The 20,154-nt window shown below is 36.5% G+C and overlaps 1 protein-coding gene, 1 long non-coding RNA gene and 1 pseudogene across 2 annotated transcripts; 2 read left to right on the plus strand and 1 right to left on the minus strand.

The window, feature by feature from the left end:
* Positions 1 to 1,316: 1,316 nt before the first annotated feature.
* Positions 1,317 to 7,702, plus strand: LOC140003903 (uncharacterized). The gene is made up of 2 exons (XM_027224276.2): positions 1,317 to 3,359; positions 3,472 to 7,702. Exons 1-2 carry the CDS (start codon positions 2,450 to 2,452, stop codon positions 4,014 to 4,016), a joined length of 1,455 nt encoding a protein of 484 aa, XP_027080077.1. The 5' UTR covers positions 1,317 to 2,449; the 3' UTR covers positions 4,017 to 7,702.
* Positions 7,703 to 11,662: 3,960 nt separating this feature from the next.
* Positions 11,663 to 14,082, minus strand: LOC140012705 (probable LRR receptor-like serine/threonine-protein kinase At4g31250; annotated as a pseudogene).
* Positions 14,083 to 15,728: 1,646 nt separating this feature from the next.
* Positions 15,729 to 19,891, plus strand: LOC113703061 (uncharacterized). The gene is made up of 4 exons (XR_011819818.1): positions 15,729 to 17,051; positions 17,778 to 17,833; positions 18,910 to 18,974; positions 19,706 to 19,891. It is a non-coding gene; the product is annotated as an uncharacterized lncRNA (long non-coding RNA).
* The last annotated feature ends 263 nt before the right edge of the window (positions 19,892 to 20,154 follow it).

Raw genomic sequence — 20,154 nt, forward strand, 5'->3', positions numbered from 1 at the left:
TTTATAAGTATATGTTAGTGTCAATTTGTATTGAAATTTTGTAATAAGCAAAAGATAAGTAAGTTATAGTATTAATAGTCTCAAATACTAAAAAAAATATTATGAAACCTAAAACTAATACTGCTCAATATAGTTAAAGTTCCAACCTAATTATTTGACTATTGATACTATCACATATTACGTATTGTAATGTCCAAAATGTGGATAAGTTAATATTAGTGCGGTCAAATATTTAGAGAAATACTATGACAACTAAAAATAGTACTCTCCCCTAAAAAAATGTAATTACTTAACTAGTGTTAGTGTAAGATATAATGAAAACTATGTCTCATCTAAATAATACTTTGAAATTTGATCATATTTTTGCCAAAAAATCCATCATAGTTAATTGTATTAATGATCATAAAGTAGTTGTAAAATAATGAAAAAAATTAAATGTATAACTATCCAATATAGTTCAATCTATAATTGGATTATTCTTTTTACTAACCAAAATTTTGGCTAATGGTACTACCAAATATGGTGAAAACAACTTCTTATGTAGATAATATTTGAAATTTCACCATAATTTATAGCAAACATGATTATGAACTAAGTACAAAAGATATATTTCATTAGTAAATTACTAAAATATTCAAGAAAATTATGTTTTGAGTTATTAATTGTGCCAATATGAATTAAATCGTAATATAGAATAACAATGTACTATAAAAGACAAAAAATGAACACGAAGCACTCTTACAAAACAAATTTATGAGCATAATAGGACCAAATGTTAATGTTGATTAAAGTTTAAAAAAGTATTATATTAGTATTGTCAAATTTTACTCTTATATATATAGATTATTTTAAAATTTCATCATCAATAGTTATATTAATAATCATGAATAATTCACAAAAGTTGAATTTCATTAGTAATTCATAAAACTATTATAAAATTTCACAATGTAGAATATATCAATAAGTTAATATGTAAATTATAGTATTAGTATTATTAAATACTAAAAGAAATATTAAGAAAATAAAAGGCAGTATAGTCTAATATAGTATTAGTACTATCAATAAGTCATACCAATAGTATTGACAAATACTAAAAGAAGACATACGATGATTAAAAAAAAATAGAACTATCAATTATAGTATTGGAAGTATCAATAAGTTATGGTACTATGATCATCAAATATTAAAAGATATATTATGTAATTTGTAATGTCTAATATAGTTGTATTACTATTGAATAAACCATTATTCCTGTCAATAAGTCATTAGTACTAGTACTATTAGATACTAAAAGGTGCACTATAAAAGTAAAAAATAGTACTAACTACTATAGTATTAATGTTTTGAATATTTTCATCGATGATTATCAATTGTAGCAATCATCCATCTTCGGTGCTTCAATAGTTGGTCAGAAACAGCCCCAACACTGACGGGATTCATGTGCAATATTCATCAAGGGTCACAATCGTGTATTCCAAGATCAGTACTGGAGATTGTAGCCAAACAACAGCAGGTAATCGAGGACCGGAATATCAGTTGTTTTATGTTCTCTTAAGGGAACAAAACAGCAAACGAAAAACATGTCCTTCCTCCAACCATATTTTTAACACAAACATCTTGCTTCTCTTTCTCCTTCACTTCACTTATTGTCATTTGGAAGATTCTTGCTGGTTGTTGGTAAAATTTGGGAATTCATATCTGTCCAAACTTCATGAACCGTAAGAACTTAAGTTTTGCCTTGGTTATGTTTGTTAATATGCCTCAATGAAAACACAGTCAAAATCTCTTCTTTTATGCAACGGTGCGGCTGTGGACATGGCTGTCCTCCAGCCCTCTGCTGGGGGGCAATCATCACCTTCCCAGGTGTTCCAGCGTAAGTCCTTCTCCGCATTATTCTCTCCCGGTTCCTCACACCCAACCCTCTCTATCAAAGCTTCATCCTCCACACACAAGGGGGAGCCGGCTATCCTCTTTTTGTAAGACGATCTTGATAGGCTTTCTACTCCCTACAAGTATGCTCTGGTGGGCAAGTTTTCCAGAGGCAAACCAAAAATGGACGAGGTGCGTAAGTTCTTCCTTACGTTGGATTTGAGGGAGGCTGTTTCCGTGGGTTTACTGGATTCAAGACATGTCTTCATCAAGCTGGCCAATGAGGTCGACTTCCATAGACTGTGGGCTCGTAGCATCTGGTATGTCCATGGTTTTCCGATGAGGGTTTTCAAGTGGTCGACGGCTTTCCATGTTGACAAAGAACCGTAGGTTGCTCCGGTATGGTTCCAACTCCCTAAACTGCCAGTTCACTACTTCCATAAAGAGGTTCTGTTCCAGATTGTCTCCCCACTGGGGACTCCATTGTTTGTGGATGCGGCAACTTCGAATGCGACACGCCCAAACTGTGCTCGTGTATTTGACCTCCTAAAGCCTCGGCCATCCAGAATCTGGATTGGTAATGGCGCGCAGGATGGGTTCTGACAGAGTTTTATCCCGGAGAATCTCCCACATTATTGCTCCCATTGCTTTCGGCAGGGGCATGGAGTGGAGGGCTGTCATGTTTCGACCAGAGCTCCGAGCAGGCAAAATGGAGGGTGAGAAGTTAGTGAAATCACAAGCTGTGCAACAAAGAATAGCAGAACAGGTGGCTGTTCAAGCAGGCCCAATACCACCTGTCCGCACCACTGGAGTGGGAGTGGCATTGCTGGAATCGAATGAGCACGAAATGGGTGCCACCGTCCACACTACTTCTTTGTGTGCGAGGGGTGGAGTAGCGGCTGAGGCTTCAGATTGTGACGGAAGAGGGAGCCCAGAACAGCAGAAAGAAGACAGGATAGGAGAGGTGCGGCGCTCGAAGGTGGTTCTGGTGGAGGACGTGATGATAGATTCAGCAATGGCAGACTCTGTTGCTGCTGCTGGGGGATTGTCGTTGCTGGGTAATAACGCGCAGGTGATGGGTGCTGCCCACGGCACTTTTCAACCTGTTTTGTACGCAAAAGGGGAGGATATTGCTGGGCAGCTGGAGGCTAGGGTAAATGGTGAAGCTGATGAGAGTCATGAGGAGGAGCAGGTTGAGATCCTAGTGGTAGCGGGAAACCTCTCATCGAGGTCCATCGCAAGTTCTGAGATAGGTGGGGTGGAGTGTGATGACCTTTGCGCAGAGGAGCTGGGTGCAGCGGTGGGGGAGGAGGAGATGGTTGCAGCAGAACTATGTGCTGGTAATTTGTCTCCACGGGGTGAAGTTGGAGCTGTGCCACGGGACATTGGATCTCTGGTGGTGGATATCTTTAACTTGGATCCTATCATACAGCAAGTCCAGGAGAAGGTGCACGGAGATGAGGGTGGTAAGATGATTTCCAAGCGTAGAGGTACGCGTGTCCCACATCCTACTGATCGTTCTTTACGTTCTAAAGCAAAACTGGCCAATAACTCTTTTGCTGCACTCTCTTATGGTTAATTTTTTATTTTGAAATATTCAAGGTATCTTGCGTGCCCCAAATTTTCGTAGATTAAAAAGTTTAATTGCTGAGTCGTCAGTTCAGTTAGTTGCTATATGTGAACCTAAGTTGTCTGTGGGAGAGATTCACTGGATACGACTAAAGTTGAGGATGGATAAATGCATTGCCAATAGTGAGGGTTCTATATGGGTGTTCTATCAAAACTCCCTTGTATGTGCCCCCCTGGGTGAGTCGGGTCAACATTTATTGCTTAAAATACAATCGCAAATGGTATCTGGTCCCATGGTCTTTTCGTTTGTGCATGCAAAGTGTAATGAGCAGGAGAGAAGATCGCTTTGGTCTGCTCTATTGCTCGATAACCCGGGCAATACACCATGGTTTCTGATTGGGAATTTTAATGTCATTGTCTGTGAGGAGAAGCGACGTGGTTTACCTTTTCGCCTGGGGAGGGTTTGGATTTTATCTGTTTCATGGCTTTGGCTAGAATACAGGATGCTGGGTTTTCGGGGACAAAGTTCACATGGTGTAATAATAGAGGGGGAAGCGCGCATATCTGGAAGAGGTTAGACAGGATGTTGTACAATCAGCATGCGTTGAGTTTAGAGTATAATTTTGCGGTGCAACATTTGGGGTGAGATCCCTCGGATCACGCTCCCTTACTATTGTCGGCACTGTTTAGGCTCGATAATAAGCCGAGATCCTTTCGATTCCTGGATGTGTGGACGTCTAAACCGGAGTAATTGGATATTATTCGACGATGTTAGGGTGGATCATTTTTGGACCCTCCCTTGCAGAGATTGACTGCCAAATTGCGGGAAGTAAAACAGCAAGTGCAACTGTGGTCTAGGGACGTGTTTGGAGATATTTTTGCGCGGGTGAGAAAGGCAGAGGGAGAGGTGCTAAGGCTGGAGGGTTTTTTTGATAATGATCCTTCGGAGTCGAATTTAATTGCACTTCAAGAAGCGCAGGCGGTTCTGAGGAATTCTCTAATGGTAGAGGAAGGATATTGGAGGCAAAAAGCGAGGATTAATTGGATTCGGGAGGGGGATAAAAATTCAAAATATTTCCACTTTATCGTTGCGGAACGTAGGGCGAAGGCGGTCATTTATCGGATCAAAGGTGCAACTGGGGATTGGATGGTAGATGATGATCGGATTGCAGCGGAGGCGGTTGAATAGTTTAAAACTTTATTCTCGGCGGAGACTTCGTCAGGTTCCGGGGATACACTGAACGTGCTTGCTCACATGGTTTTTTCACACACAGAATACGGAGTTAGTGAAGGTTCCGAAGATGGAGGAGGTACGAGAAGTGGTGTTTGGGATGGATGGGGAGAGTGCAGCGGGACCAGATGGCTTCACTGGGAGGATTTTTACCTTTGCATGGGAGGTGGTGACGGGGGACGTATGTGAGGCGGTGGTGAGCTTCTTTTGTGGGCAGGAACTGCCCAGGAGTATCACGGCAACATGGGTAGCTCTTATTCCCAAGGTTAGTTCCTCTCAAGATTTTAGTCAATTCAAACCGATTAGCCTATGCAATTTTCTCAATAAAGTGATCTCCAAAATTTTAGCGATTAGATTGGCCAAGGTGTTGCCTGGCATCATATCACCCCAGCAAAGCAGTTTTGTGAAGGGTAGGCAGATTTTTGATAATGTTTTGTTAGTTCAGGAGTTTATAGCTGATATTAGGAAGGCTGGTAGAGGGGGTAATGTTGTCTTAAAGCTCGACATGGCTAAGGCCTATGATAGGGTTTCATGGCCATTCTTGATTCAGGTGCTGAGGTGGTTTGGATTTTTTGAAGCTTGGATTGATATGGTTTGGAGGCTGATCTTGAATGTTTGGTTCTCAATTATTGTCAATGGGTCGCCCCAAGGTTTCTTTAAGTCTAGTCGTGGGATTCGTCAAGGGGATCCGATTTCACTAGGCCTTTTTGTTTTGTGTGCTGAGGTGCTTTCCCGTCATCTGAATTCCTTGAGTGGGCGGCAGGGGTTTGTGCCTTTTCGAGTCCCGCAGGGTTGCCCGATTGTCACGCACCTAGCTTATGCAGACGATATCATTATCCTCTTGAATGCCATGAAAAGATCGCTTCAGCTGGTTATGAAGGTGTTGGAGGACTATACGTTGATATTGGGACAGAAGATGAACCATCATAAAAGTGGTTTCCTACCCATGCTACATTGTCGGATTTGAGGAAGCGATTTATGGCACAGGTCACGGGGTTTCATTCCCAGGCCTTCCCGATTACGTATTTAAGGTGCCCACTATACTCGGGTAGACGAAAAAAGAGCTATTTTGCTGCGATTTGTACTTCATTGGCAAGTAGGGTCTTATCATGGAAGGAACGACTGTTGTCGGCAGGTGCTGGCGCCCATGCCGATCCACATTTTTGCTGTCTCCAATCCTCCGAGAGGGATATTTGACAAATTGGAGCAAATTTTAGCCAATTTTTTATGAGGTTCTTCTGATTTCGGTCCACGGTTTCATTGGATTAAATGGATTCAGTTATACAAGCCTATTGAGGAGGGAGGTGTGGGTGTTCGGTCTTTGCAGAATGTATTTGATGCCTTTTCGTTGAAATTATGGTGAAATTTTAGGCAGCGACGATCATTATGGGCTGACTTCATGCACTTGAAGTATTGCCCAGATGTGCATCCGTGTTATTCAGATTTCTCCTCAGGGCAATCACACACTTGGAAGATGATGATGAATGCTCAAGTGATAGCACAGAAGCATATACGATGGTCACTGGGTACGGATCTGCTAGCTTTTGGCATGACAATTGGGTAGGGACAGGGCCACTATGTAGGCAGGTGGAATCCTTTCAGAAGTGCTCGGTTGCAGACTTTGTCGTGGAAGGTAGGTGGGATCTGCAGCGCTTAAATAGGGTGCTACCGGCGGGCTGGGTACAGCAGGTGATGGGAGTGGCTCCCCCTACCATGGCACAAGCGGATGGCATGATTTGGGCCCCCACCAATTCAGGTGCGTTTACTATTTCGTCGGCATATCAGATAGTGCGCAAAGGAGGTACTGTTTCCCGCCTGTTTGGTTCTTTGTGGCAACGGGTTTTGCCCTCAAAAATTTCCTTCTTTATGTTGAGGTTGCTGTATGGTAGATTGCCATTGATGGATATGTTACACAGGTTTGGGGTTCTGGACCTCTCTAGGTGCTTTTGTTGTAATCTGAACCCGTCCCCAGAAACTATTAACCACGTCTTCTGTATGGGGGAGGTGGCTAAGCAGGTTTGGAGTTGCTTTGATGGTCTTATTGGCGGGTTTAGTGCGGCTTTCACGGTTAGACATAAGGTGATGAGCTGGTGGGTTAAACCTACTCTTAATAATTACCTTGGTTTTATTCTCCGCACGATGCCATCCTTAATCTGCTGGAATTTATGGAAGATGCGGAATTTGTGGATATTCGATGGTAAGCTAGACTCGGTAATGCATGTTTGTGATCGGATTTTTTTGGAGCTGAGAGAATGGTTCTATCTTCGGTTTCGAGAGATATCACTGCTTGATAACTCACGGATTGGTTTTTTTGATATAATAGCTAGGTTGCGGAGCAAGATTATCATATGGGAGGTTTGTTGGGAAGGTACGCATTAGTCGGTGGTGAAATTGAATGCTGATGGTTGTTCAAGGGTAATCCGGGGAGGAGTGGCGGTGGGGGATTGTTCAGGGATTATGATGGGAGGTTCCTGCTTGGCTTCTCATGTTGGTTTGGGGAGGCTACTAGCTTTCAGGCGGAGATGAAGGCTCTGCTTTTTGGTGTGCAGTTAGGTGTGTCCTGGGGCTTTGTTAGGTTGCACTTGGAATCTGATTCACTGGTGTTGGGCCGTATTACTCAGGGGAAGGTTCAGTGCCCATGGCAGTTGCAGAGGGAGTTACTAAATCTGCAACAATATAGACAGTATTTTGAGGCCGTGTCTCATTGCTTCCAGGAGGCAAACAAGTCGGCGGATAGATTGTCTAATATTGGCGTGGAGATTAAGTGTACTGCAATTTATGAGACCTATAATGCGTTGCCTCGATTGGTGAGGGGAGATATTTCTTTAGATGCGTCTGGGTTTCCAAATTTTCATAGATGCCGACGGTAGGGTTATTTAGAGATGGGCCAGGATGTGTGATACAAAGTTATTTCTTACAAAAAAAATTATATAAAATACATTAAATGCTTCCATTACAAAAAAAAAACTAATATCGTATTTATATTGTCAATAAACTATAGTATTAGTACTGTCAAATACTAAAAGAACTATGAAAAAATAGTACTGTTTATAAGTACAATCTATTATGGTAAAAATATTGCTAGCACTGTAAAATACTAAAAGAAGTAATATAAAAATAAAAAATAATATTTCTTAAAAAAAAGATGAACAAGTTATAGGATATGTATTATCAAATGCCAGAAGAAGTATTACGAAAATAAATTATAGTACTATCTAATAGAGTATCAGTATTGTCAACAAATCATACTAGTAGTGTTGGCAAATACTAAAAAATTTTAAAAACATACTGTCAAGTATGGTATTAATAGTGCCAGCATGTCATATTATAGTGTAGTATAATATTAGTATTATAAAATTATTTCTTAGCTAAACAATTGTTTTGAAATGATGAGAGATTCTTGTGAAAGACAACTGAAATTAGTAAAAAATATTGTTAAAACTTCCTAACCTACGACCAATGTGTTACTACTAGATAATGAAAATGATCCATGTCAATTTAATGATCATTTGAACCTTCATAAGACAGGAAAAGAAAAAGGATCCTATTATGAAGATGTCATGATAGTATTATGTAACTAATACTATGTCTCTAATATCTTGAATTTTATCATTATTGATTGAGGTTGGTCACAAAATATCTATAGTGAACTAGTTTTACAAGCAAATGAATGGAGAATTTATAAGATCATAAAAAGAATCATATTACTATAACAATTTTTCATATACGAAGATAAGTTAAAGAATTTTGTAGAAAAGTTTGGAAGAATATTGTTTAAAAAAAATTTCATATTAGAATTGCATTAAAATTTTATAAACTAGAGACTAAAGGAATGAAGTGTTGAAAGAAAATTATCATCATAACAATAGTGAAAATAATTACAATAATAAATTTATAATTGGAGAAGTTAAAGAAATTTCATGAAATGTATAAGAAGTATGAAAATTTAGTTCTTACAGGGAAAATTATATCGAGAAGAAAGAGTTGTGATCAACTTTACTATTGTAAAGTTTAGGGCATATATGAAACATTTGAAAATTTAAAGTGCTAAATACAGAAGAGAACAAAGAAAAAAACTTTAAATTTTTAATTTTGGCATGTAAGATGTCGAGATTCATGCCTAATCCAATAGAAACAAGAGGAAATGATAATTATCAAAGGAAGAAATTGTATTCAAGTTCAAATTGTTGAGGGATAGAGGATATCTAGAATAGTTTTGTAATCTGTAAGGTAGTGAATGTATATATGTGTCGCGCCCCATTTTTTTTGAAAAATAAAATTACGAATTATAAAATGAATTTTTGATTAATTTTGAGTGAAAATGAGTTTTTAATTTTTAGAGAATAAATAAAGAAAAAGGACCTAAAATGGGACTTAAAAAATGTGACGATTTTGGCCCAAAATAATAGTTTAAAAAGGGTTTTTGAGAAAAAATAGGAGTCGCCATTTGGTATTGAGTTAAGGTGTACCAAGTCACCGAAAAATGTATTTTTAATAAAAAAATAGGTAATACCCTTTTTAAATTACTCAGGTCTTTGAAAACAAGAGAAAAGGGTTCAGGAGTCTTGGTTGAAGAAATGGAAGGCAAAGATTTGATCTAAGGCATCCTTTCAATCTAACCAATGCTAGTTGCGTGATTTAGTCAAAAATTTTCTTAATTTAATCTATAAAACTTATCACATTTGGATGTTACTATATGGATGCAAACCTATACCTAATGGATATCGAGTGGGTCGAAATATCTCTTCAAAATTTAATTGGTGCAAATCGCATTAATTGTGATGCCCAAAATGATTCTTAGAAAAGGTTATGAATATGCAAAAAGTGAGACTCGAAGAAAAGAAAAATTATAATATATAAATATATGTGACCTAAAAAGAGGAATGCAACATAACGGGTACGGGGGACTAAGATTCGTGACTCAATTTTTCTTTTTATAGAAAAGATACGAGCGTGCTAAGGCTAAGAAGCCATACTCGTCCATTTCCCATATTTAAAGGGTACTCTCCTAACCTAATCAAGCAAATGATCTAACATATTTCTAATTTTCTTAAATGGAATGTAAGTCTAAATGTTATGTTTCGCACATAGGAATAAGGGATATACATATAGAGGAAATATCATGCAAAATGGTAAAGATCCCAAAAAGTAGAAAATATGCATAAAATGTAGTGATTGTCATGCAAGCATGTGGTTCTAGCGTGTGAACGGTCTAAAGGGTCTAGCATTGGACTAGCCCATTTCTACAAGTCTTCACTAGCGTTGGACTAGTAAGAAATCGGAGAGAATGGCCACAACTAGCGTTGGACTAGTGTGGTGACGTCATACATTTATTATCACTAAATAAATCATATACAACGACATAATTAAAGCAAGTAAACATATAGAACACATAGATCACATAGCACAAAGGCATGATTTCTAAATGCAAAACCCTAATTAAAGCGAATAAACACGTGAACACAAGCATGCAAGCACATAGGCAGATAAATGCAAATAAAAATCTAACTATTACATTTGGGACCCTAATTATAATATAAGGGGGGAATTAAAATAATAATAATCTAACTATTACATTTATCTAACTAAATACATTTTTAGCAAAAATTAAGAAAGTAGTGATCAAGTGGTGTATTCGATCGGTAGCAAACGGTGTACGTCGGTTCAAGCCTATTTTCCTTAACTCTCGCGTACTTGTGTTTTAACTTATGATTCACTAACTTATTATTAGCACGTCTAATCACACAATTCCTCTTATTTAATACTTGCTCTTATCCACCAAATTTAATACACACACCTCACCAAGTGATCACACTACCAAAATGCGTAAAAACCCTAATTTGCTCTAACTATAAAAGTAAAAGTAAAACTCTCGATTCTATTACAACTATTGAGGGAATAAAATGAGTAGTAAAGGAATTATAAAATAATTTATTCAAAATAAGAGGGAATTACAAGAAAATATAAGCAAATTTTCAAGTCGTCACAGCTAATTCTTGGGGTACACCCTAAGGGAAGGTGGGGCTGTCACAATGACCTAGACATAAAGGATGTTCTAAAAAGTTCTATTACTATCAATTAAAGTTGAAGGTCTACAGCATACAAGAATTCACCTACCATCTTGGCTTAATTGAACAACTCTTCACTTGAACATGCATCGTTTCCATACCATACACCACAAAATCTTCAAGAGTCCAACTCTTTTCCAAAAAAACATTTTGTCAAAATACTTAATGAAATTGTTAGTATTAATATTTCTCATATGAAACTTTGGTTGATTATACTAGCACCTATTTATTTACATACATCTAAATAGTTATAATTCTTAATATTTATTTGATTTTGTCAATAATTTTATCTTTTTAATATAATCAACACCCTTAAAATTCAAAATCGTCTAAGAATGTTTCTTGGGGTGGAGATTGAGGTTGTAGTTTAAGGAGTTAGCTTGTTCAGAATATCAGTGTATAAAGGTAATAGAAAAGAGTTTGGAGGAAGATACATATCAAGCCTGAATAGTTTTTTGAATGAAATAACATGTTTGTCTTTAGAAGTTTTTTAGTAGGGAAGATAACTTTGCACTAAAAAGTGACTTTCTCTAGCAAATTGTTTTAAAGTTTCTAGGTAACCAAGAAAAACTACTATTAAAAACAAAAACTCATGTGAAGACACTCATTTCGTTAGTTTGTTTTTTTAGTAACTTAAGTAAAATCAATGGTTACATTTTATGGGTCCATACTATAATGAACTTGTGATGAGATTATATACACAAGTAAAAGAACTCATTGAAACCAGTAATCTTGTCTATGCTAATAGATCCAAGGAATGATATCTCATAAGGTAGACAAATGAGAACTGTTTACATTTATAAATTGGGATGAAAAAAGTAATGCTACTAGGGTAATCCAACATGATAGTATGAATGACTGATTCAACATCTTAACCACAATAAGTGACTCATTATGTAAACCCAAATTTCTTCACTTCTTCATTTCACGCACGCAAACTTTTGTCAACCGTAGAAAAAGAAAAGTCATTACTAGTCATTCCCTTGGAAGTGTACATGTCTCCTTCACTCCTATAAGAAGGGTAGTCTTGCTTATCACTATCCCTTGCTTTCAACTCTTCAATCTTCTCAACAACCACACTCAAATCCCACCTTCTCTCCATGTTCCATTCACAACAACACATTCCAATTTTCAAGAGTTTAAGCATTCGGCCCTCTCCATATTTTGTCCCATACATGTTGTTGTCAAATACCTCACTAGTCCATTCTTCTCTCACAACAGAATTAACCCATGTTGCCAAATCTTTATTAGCGCCCTTACCTTGTCACAAGTAGTTAGTTGGAAATCTTCCGGTCAGCAACTCAAGTATCAAAATACCAAGGCTTCATACATCTATCTTTCTAGTAACTTGATCATGCTGCATAAATTCGGGTGATTTGTAGGCCATCATGAGTTTTTGAACATTTTCTTTGTTCATCAATAAAGCTAGAGCTTAGTTTGCAAGGACTGGTTCAAATTTTTTGGCCTAGAAGAACATTTGATGATTTCAAGTGTCCATGTGGTAGAGGCACTTCGGGAAGCTCTTTATAAAGGTAAGCCAAGCCCTTGGCGACTCCTTTGACGATATTTAAGCGAATTGGCTAGTCAAGACCAGGTTGGTTAGGGCTATGTTTGCCTAATCAAAAGCATTTGAATTAATGCAGATGGTAGGTAGGACAATAATAAGAAAAAAAAAACTTAACATATTTAATTGTTGTGAGGTTCTTAACTTTTTTCGCTTTCTAACAAATTCTTAATGATTAAGATCATTTAAAAGCAAAGGTCTCCAATTTAGGATAACTCTAATACAGTAACCTTTATGCAAAAGGAAATGCTAATTCATTTTGATTTCTCAATGTTTATAAAAAACTTAGTCTCTTTTCCTATACCAAAATTGAATTATGTTAACGATACCATTATGAGCAAAAAAATTTTAAACAACAAAAATACGAGTTATGATCTCCTTAATTTGATCATCCTTTATGTATATGTAATTAACTAATATGTATATGCAAATATATTAATGTGAAAAGTATCCATGTTCCAAAAGTTTTAACCTTTTATAAATTAATCTTAGTTTTAAATTAAATAGTTTGAGTTGATATTCGGCACTTTTGGAGTAATAAGAGAAATTCCTAGATTATGATATCTAAAGCATAAATAACTTACCATGGAGATGGCTAGCCAAGCTTCCATATGTAGCAAAATTGGTGACGAAGTTTTTCTTCTTTCGTATAATAAAACGCCACCAGAGGCAGAAGATTAGGATAGGGTAAAAAACCTCAGCGGTCACTAAATTATTGGTTAGATCATGTTTTGACTATCAAATTATTTTTCGTCAATAATTGACCACTAAACAACTTAATAAGTAAAGTGATGACCATTTAGTCGATAATTGCTCTTAATTTATAAAATTATCAGTTAATCTGTGAAATAGGACCGCGTAGTTATTGGACAAAATTATCCCGCACTTTGCCATGTGTACTGCTAATTTCACAGATTAAGAGCAACTATTGACTAAATGGTCATGAATCTACTGATTAAGTTGTTTAGTAGCCAATTACTGAGGAAAAATAGTTTGATGGTCAAAACATAATCTGACCAATAGTTCAGTGGCCGTTGAGATTTTTTGCCCATTAGGATATAACAAGTTTCCTAGCCTCCTCAAGTGCTCAAAAAATTGTTCCTTTCCCACATTGCTCATATGTCTAAACCTTTTGACAACCATGGATAGACCATTAAGAAGATTAGATTTATACGAAGACCCAAGGTTTCCACTGCCCAGTACTTTAGGTGAAGCTCTAAGTAGATCTTCTAACTCAAACTTCTACCTATCATTCCTAACAAAATATAATAAGTCTCCTTGGTTGTTTCTTTTGTACTTTAGAGCTTGTTGATCATCTACCCATCTCTTGCTAGTATAAGGTTTATGAAAAGATTCTTTACCCTTGAGGTTTTCAATAGTGGATTCCTCATAGTCTGAGCGTCTAATCCAAAATCGACAGAAAAAAGAGGCTAAAAGAATTGTAATTAAAACAACTCCAACAAAAATAAAAATAATGACTATGGTTTTTTGAATAGATTTCTTTTTGGGGCAAGATAATTTCAAAGGTCAGCCACACAAATTGTTTCCTGCATCATTAGAGATGTTATGTTAGACGCTGGCCAACAAGTGTATCATGCATTTGTGAAAAAGTGTAAAATTGTTATCAAGATCAATTGATGGCCATGTTTAAACATCTGATCATTGGGCATACAATCCAATGGCTAGTAATATGTGTTTGAATGAATAAAATCCAATATGAGAAATATGTAAAGATGTAGTGATACTATTTTTCATTACTTTGGGGACAAAAGAATCGACATGCGAACAAACCATAACAGAGTTTTTTTTTTCTAGCAGCAAAAGAGTATGGGGCTTAAGAAGTGAGGATTTGAACTCAAGCCCTCTAATTCGTGGGTCTTCAACCTTAAACCATAATAGGGTTTGGCTAACAATAGAGTATGATTATTTATAACATTCCCTCAACACAACATAATGAAGGTTAAACACTGAAAAATAAATTTTTCTTTGAGGTTCTAATATACATATTACTACTTTGTAGGTAGATAGTAAGACAAATTATTTTAAGAATTTCAACATTCTTATAGGCTTAGCAAATGGATCAATAGTTTTACATTCTAAATGGAATCCAATTGGATTAGATACTTGACAGAAGTAATCGGGTAATAGAAGGGATATATGGGAAACAAACAATCTCTTCTAGAAGAGATTATTCGTCTTCCTAAGAAGCTAGAAAATAATAGGATCTTCCTAATTAGGAAACTTTTAAAAGAATTAACACAAATGAGGATCTAGAAAGCCATAATGAACAAAATAAATGAAAGATAATTAAACATATTTTGGTGCGTACGAGATTATTTGGGCACTGACTTAGGCAATGAAGTTCTCTCCAGTTACAAAAATATTTTATAGAGAACAAAAGTATATACTAGCAAAATACTCAATTTTGGCTTGATACAAAAATTAAAATAATGTAGGCTCATAGTTTAAACTCATACAATTTTCACTATCTTAACCAAAAAATATAAATTAGACATTTTTATTATACACTCAACTAAATATTACCATGTTATTTTCTATAAGTTTTAACTAAATTATATCTTGAAACCTATATAATTTTCAACGTCTTTTAATAAGTTATATTTGTGCAATTTATTTTCATGCTAGGCACTCTACTCAATTTTCCTTAATTCAATCAGGGATATGAATAATATTGTTTTGATATATGCCTTAACATTCAATCAACAACCCCATCTCCATGGGAACAATTTAGAAATCTCAAGAGTCAAGATTTTTTTTTAATTAGAACAAGCAAGAGAGTTAAGGCTAATTGACTAGTTAAATAGAATTATTTTTTGAATTATTTAATCAAGTAAGAACTGCTTATTTCTAAGATAACAATCACAAGGAATGACTTTCTAACCACTTGCAAAATAAATTTCACATTTATAGTTTTGTTATATGAGGTTAAAAAAGAGTATATATATGTGTGTGTGTGTGTCATTTTAGTTTGGTTTTAACTTCAAAAGATTATAATGTGTATTCCACAATGACTTATTGGAAGATCTAATATTTTGAAATTTTGCAAGGCAAATGCTTAATAAGTATAAAATACTTGAAATTATCAATATCTAATAATGTTACATTTATAGTGATATTCACAGTATTCATTTAGTTTAAAATGAAGATAGGTACACTAACTCACCAGTATTACACATAATTGATAGAAGTGCAACTTTTGGTGAACAATGCAAACTAAAACAATGTATAAGTTCTCAATAATAAAAGTGGAGGCCCATTATTATTAGAGTAAATCTTGCAGTGTACATACTATCATAGTTAGATGAATACCACATATGTAAAAATTTAGATTTGAAATTCAAATTCAACAAATATGGCATCCATCCAGACATGACAGTACATACACTATCAGCGTATATAAAATTAATCCTTATTATCAAGGTAAAATGTGCAGAACCCTCTTGTGGTTTGTCTGGAGGACATGGAACACCATCTTCTTCAAATATATCTAGAAGACCCCCCACCCCCCGGTAGTTAGATAGTGTGAAAATTAGATGGAAATCATCTGTGTCAATGGTAACAAATTGAATTCCATAATTAAAAGATTGTGCATTCTATTTCTTGTTTCGTTTTGTGGTTATGAACCAATGAATATGTAAAAATAATTTTTTTTAAAATTTCTCTTCAATTCTCATCATCATGGTAGGGAAAGTTTCAGCATCATTGCCATTGTTGCCCCCGCCTCAACTATCAAGGCTGCGTAGATTAACAGCAGTAGCAACATCATATTGGTCTCTTTTTCTTTTTCTGTTTCTTTTCTACACTCTTGCTTCTGTGAGGGCCCAAAAAATGTGGTTGCTTGACAAAATTGGCCAAGAGAAAAAAGCAAAACTTGGATTTAACTTGGCACTTTGACTAAGTTATACTCCCTCCGTCCCATTGTTAATGTCATGTTTCACCTTTTTCATTGTCCCAAAATTAGAGTCATGCTAAAATTTTTCCCTTCCAGAGTTCCATTCTTACCCTTGTTGTGCACATGTAAAAAAGTCCCAAGAAATTTAATAGGACCCACCATTTATTCCCATTTAGAGAAGTTCAAAGAGTGTGCAGGACAACTCCCAGTTTATAAGGCCACTATTGATGCGTGTCCTTAACGTATGAAGAGATGCATTTGATTGAGGTGGGACCCACAGAATTATGACTCTTTGAAAAACACAAACTTTAGTTGACTAATGCAATTCTAGCAGGGTAAATTTGGAAGTAAAGCATCGGTTGCCAATAATTGTCCACTGTACATAAAAAGTTGCAGTCCCAAGAAACGACTTTAAATTTGGGACGGAGGGAGTATTAACCAAGACAAGACCAAAAACAACAAGAGACAAAGAGGAGGAGAGCCGGGTGAGAGCAAGAAAAAAAAAAAGTGACCAAAAGAAAAGAAAGGAAAAGAAGACTTTGACTCTACTCTAAAATATATCAAGCCTTCCTAGTTAAGCAAAGTAAATAACATAAAAGAAAGAGAGGGGACGGGAAGTCGGGCAAGCTGGACAAGAAAAAGGAGAGAGAGAGAGAGAAAGAGAGCCTTGAGAGAGCGAGAGAAAATAGAGGGGAAAAGGGACAAAAGCAAGAGGAAATCTGGGAATTCAATCAACCATTTATCCCTCCAATTATGTGTGAAAGCAAGGAGAAGGAACGATTGACTGCTGGCTGTCTTCATCATCTCTGTCCAGCTTTGTTTCTTGAAGATTGAAAGGTAACCTGACTTCCTAGCTCTCAATTTTTATGGTATAGCTTGTAGTAGTAACTAGAAGTTGGAGTTACTAAGCTAGGAACTGATTTCATAGCTGGAAATTCGTGGGTTGAAATTGATTGAATGAATTTGGCAGTTTTGATTACTGTTCCAGATTTCTTGTCTGAAATTGGCTTGAATATTCGGGTATGATGGAGGCTGAATTAGCCTTAGAACAAAACATGGAAGTTGTAGAGAATTGAGTGTAGATTATGCTTGTAGATTTTCAGCTCAATCGGAACAGGGTACCTCATGAAATGACTATTTTACCCTTGCTGCCCTGTTTTTGTCAGACATGATAATCTGCCTCTGTAATTGCTTCGTTTGGCTGGGAAGATGAATGAATTAGTTTTTGATGCCTTCTTAAGAATTATAGCCTTGTATCTTAGATTTCAAATGGTTTTGGAATTACCTGAATCAGAGTTGTGTGTACTGAGATATGATTGAATGAATCAGGACTGTTAGTTGCATTTCACAGTGAGCTTCGAACTGGAAAATCTGGGGGCTGTTTGGGTAAATTTGGCTAGGTTAGGGTGGGAACTGAGTTGAGATGTCTTCATGAGAATTGTAGAGCTATGTCTTAGCTTCGAAACTATATATTATTTGTTTCAATCCGATAAGTGTAGCTCAAGTTGTGCTTAAATTGCTAAAAGGTGACAGTGATATGTGATATTGAACTTTGTGTTTTAGGAATTGGATTTGGACAATAATCAATTGTGGTCAATGGGGATCATGAGCGGTGATTGGTGAGTGTTCCTTATTTGTTAGAATCTTTCCTCAAGTATTCTAGTTAAATGTGCCCATTTGTTTATTTAAATGTATTTGCCGTTACAAAAAGGGTTTGCTAAATGGATTTGTGAACTGTATTCTCTCTTTATAAGGTGAGTGTGTACTTTATCGCACTCACCTAAGGACATGTGTTTGATTTGAGCAATTGGGATTTATTGTATTAGCTACCTTATGTGATTAAATGAGACTTAGATGGGGGTGTACCTTATCGCACTCGATCTAGGTCTCAATATTTCGATATTGGATGTGTGATATGTGATTGGATGTATATATGTGATAAATCTTGTTTTATTACATGTTTGGCTTGTTAATTATGGCAAGGTATTCCTTAATTGAGATGGATGAACTTGTGTGTGTTTAAGTATAGTAAGAGGAAAAATTTCTGTTTTGAATCTTTCATGTTGGCCGAAATTTTGGGACGAAATTTCAGATTTTTGGAGCTTTTATTTGAGTTAAAGTTTTGCCAAAATAATGGATTTTAAGTGTATTTGGGTTGATTAAACCGATTAGCTCTTCAAAGGTAAAGAAAGGAGTGAACTTGTTAAAGTGAAAACTGGAAATTTGCTTTCTGGAACATCAGACCAGTTTCGGGAAAAGGTTATCTTTTGGTGTATACCACTCCAAATCGAGTCCTGTTTGTTTGGTTAGAAACTAGACACATAAGGTTACAATCCATGTAAATTTCAGGGGCTAACTCATTTTCTGTGATTTTTGGTGATTTTTCCACGTCCGCTGGAAAAACAGAATTTTCCCTTCCCTGCATTTTACTGTAGCACTCTATTGACGGAAAAACTGGGCAAAATCCGTATGGAATCTCATCAAGGTGTCTTCTACAAAGTTTTAGCCCTTTCAATTAGGTTTCCAACGGTATCAACCATGCAAATTTTGGACTTGTAAATATTAAGTTACAATTTTCTAAATGTTTCTGCCATAAACCTCCAGTTTCCTGATTTTTACAATAAACATGAAAATGACTTGATATTTTTGCTTGGCCTAATGTGCACGTGAATGATCGTGATTATACATGTTTCAGGTGAATACGAGAACTCCGAAGAACTCGTTTAGCCGCTTCATTTTTTTTCTCTCTCACGATTTTTGGTGAGTATCAAGTGCATGTTAAGTGTTGCAATGAAATGTTTCTCATACTTGCTAGTTAATGAGGCTAGGGTGTATTTTATTGTCCTTGTCCTCTCTTTCATGAAATTGCTTGCTTGATAAGTGATACGTGTTACATGTGAATGCAAATGAAAGTGTTTTTCGTGAGCATTGAGCGGCAGAATGTATCATGCCCTTTTAGGGTGGGAGGTACCGCTCATCCCGTCTCAATGCTATGACCAAATCTTGTCGATTGGAGTTTCGTCTTATCGACCTAAAAGTGAATGGGGGAGGACGCCCCAACCCATTGGCTAGCCTTGTAACTCGAGCCGGCAAGGGCTTGGTCGAGAAACTTGGTGAACCTTGGGAAGTGTTATAGCTTGATCCAAATAAGGGGTCTTGTTAGGTATACTTGTTAAGTGATACCACCTACATGCTTGTTTGGTTACGGATCCAAGAGGGTGTCATGGTGGCTGGAGGTAGCAAGTGGAGTTCTACATGGATAACTGTGAAAGTTGACGGAGGGTCAACTACCTGAGCTTGGATCGCGTGTGGATTAGCTCCTGAGAGCTGCCGTATCCTTTTATTGTGATTAAATTCTCTACTTGCTTAATGTTTCGAAGTTACTTGTTACTCAAGTTATTGCTTTATATTGTGTCTTTGCTCGCATGCTTGCATGTTTTTCCCTTGGCCTCACTGAGCGTTAGCTCACCCCAATTTGTTTTCCTTAACAGGTTTGGAAGTGGAAGTTCTGAGGTTTAATTAGTGACCCCTTTTGGGTAGAACTAGTCATTATCTTTAATTCTGGGACTCCATAGTGTAAAACTTATGATTATTTTGGGCTTTCAGTATTGTAAAAGTACATTGGAAATCTTGGATGTAATATATAAGCATGAATCGTTCTTTTATATTTTAGAGTACATGATTGTTTTAGTGGAGCATTTCATGTGATATTGGAATTTAATTTGGAATTTACTTGAAGATTGTAGTGAATCCCAGCGAGAACTGGGCAGGCGGTCTGCTGATACCCCAGGGTTCGCCCTAGGGAGATGTGGGTCGTCCCAGCTTCAAACACCATGACGAGCTCGGGGTATACATATAACATTAAGCTCATCCTAACCAAGTTCTACGTTTATAAACTCCTAAATACCCCACACGCGATTTATCGCAAGTATACGAATCG

This window comes from Coffea arabica, chromosome 8e, assembly GCF_036785885.1.
Source record: "Coffea arabica cultivar ET-39 chromosome 8e, Coffea Arabica ET-39 HiFi, whole genome shotgun sequence".
Taxonomy (NCBI): Eukaryota; Viridiplantae; Streptophyta; class Magnoliopsida; order Gentianales; family Rubiaceae; genus Coffea; species Coffea arabica.

Excerpts from the sequence above, each read along its gene's own strand:
- LOC140003903 (XM_027224276.2), top strand. The coding sequence starts at position 2,450 with ATGGCGCGCAGGATGGGTTCTGACAGAGTTTTATCCCGGAGAATCTCC. Across the intron at positions 3,360-3,471 it reads GATGATTTCCAAGCGTAGAG|GTATCTTGCGTGCCCCAAAT; the intron begins GTACGCGTGTCC and ends GAAATATTCAAG.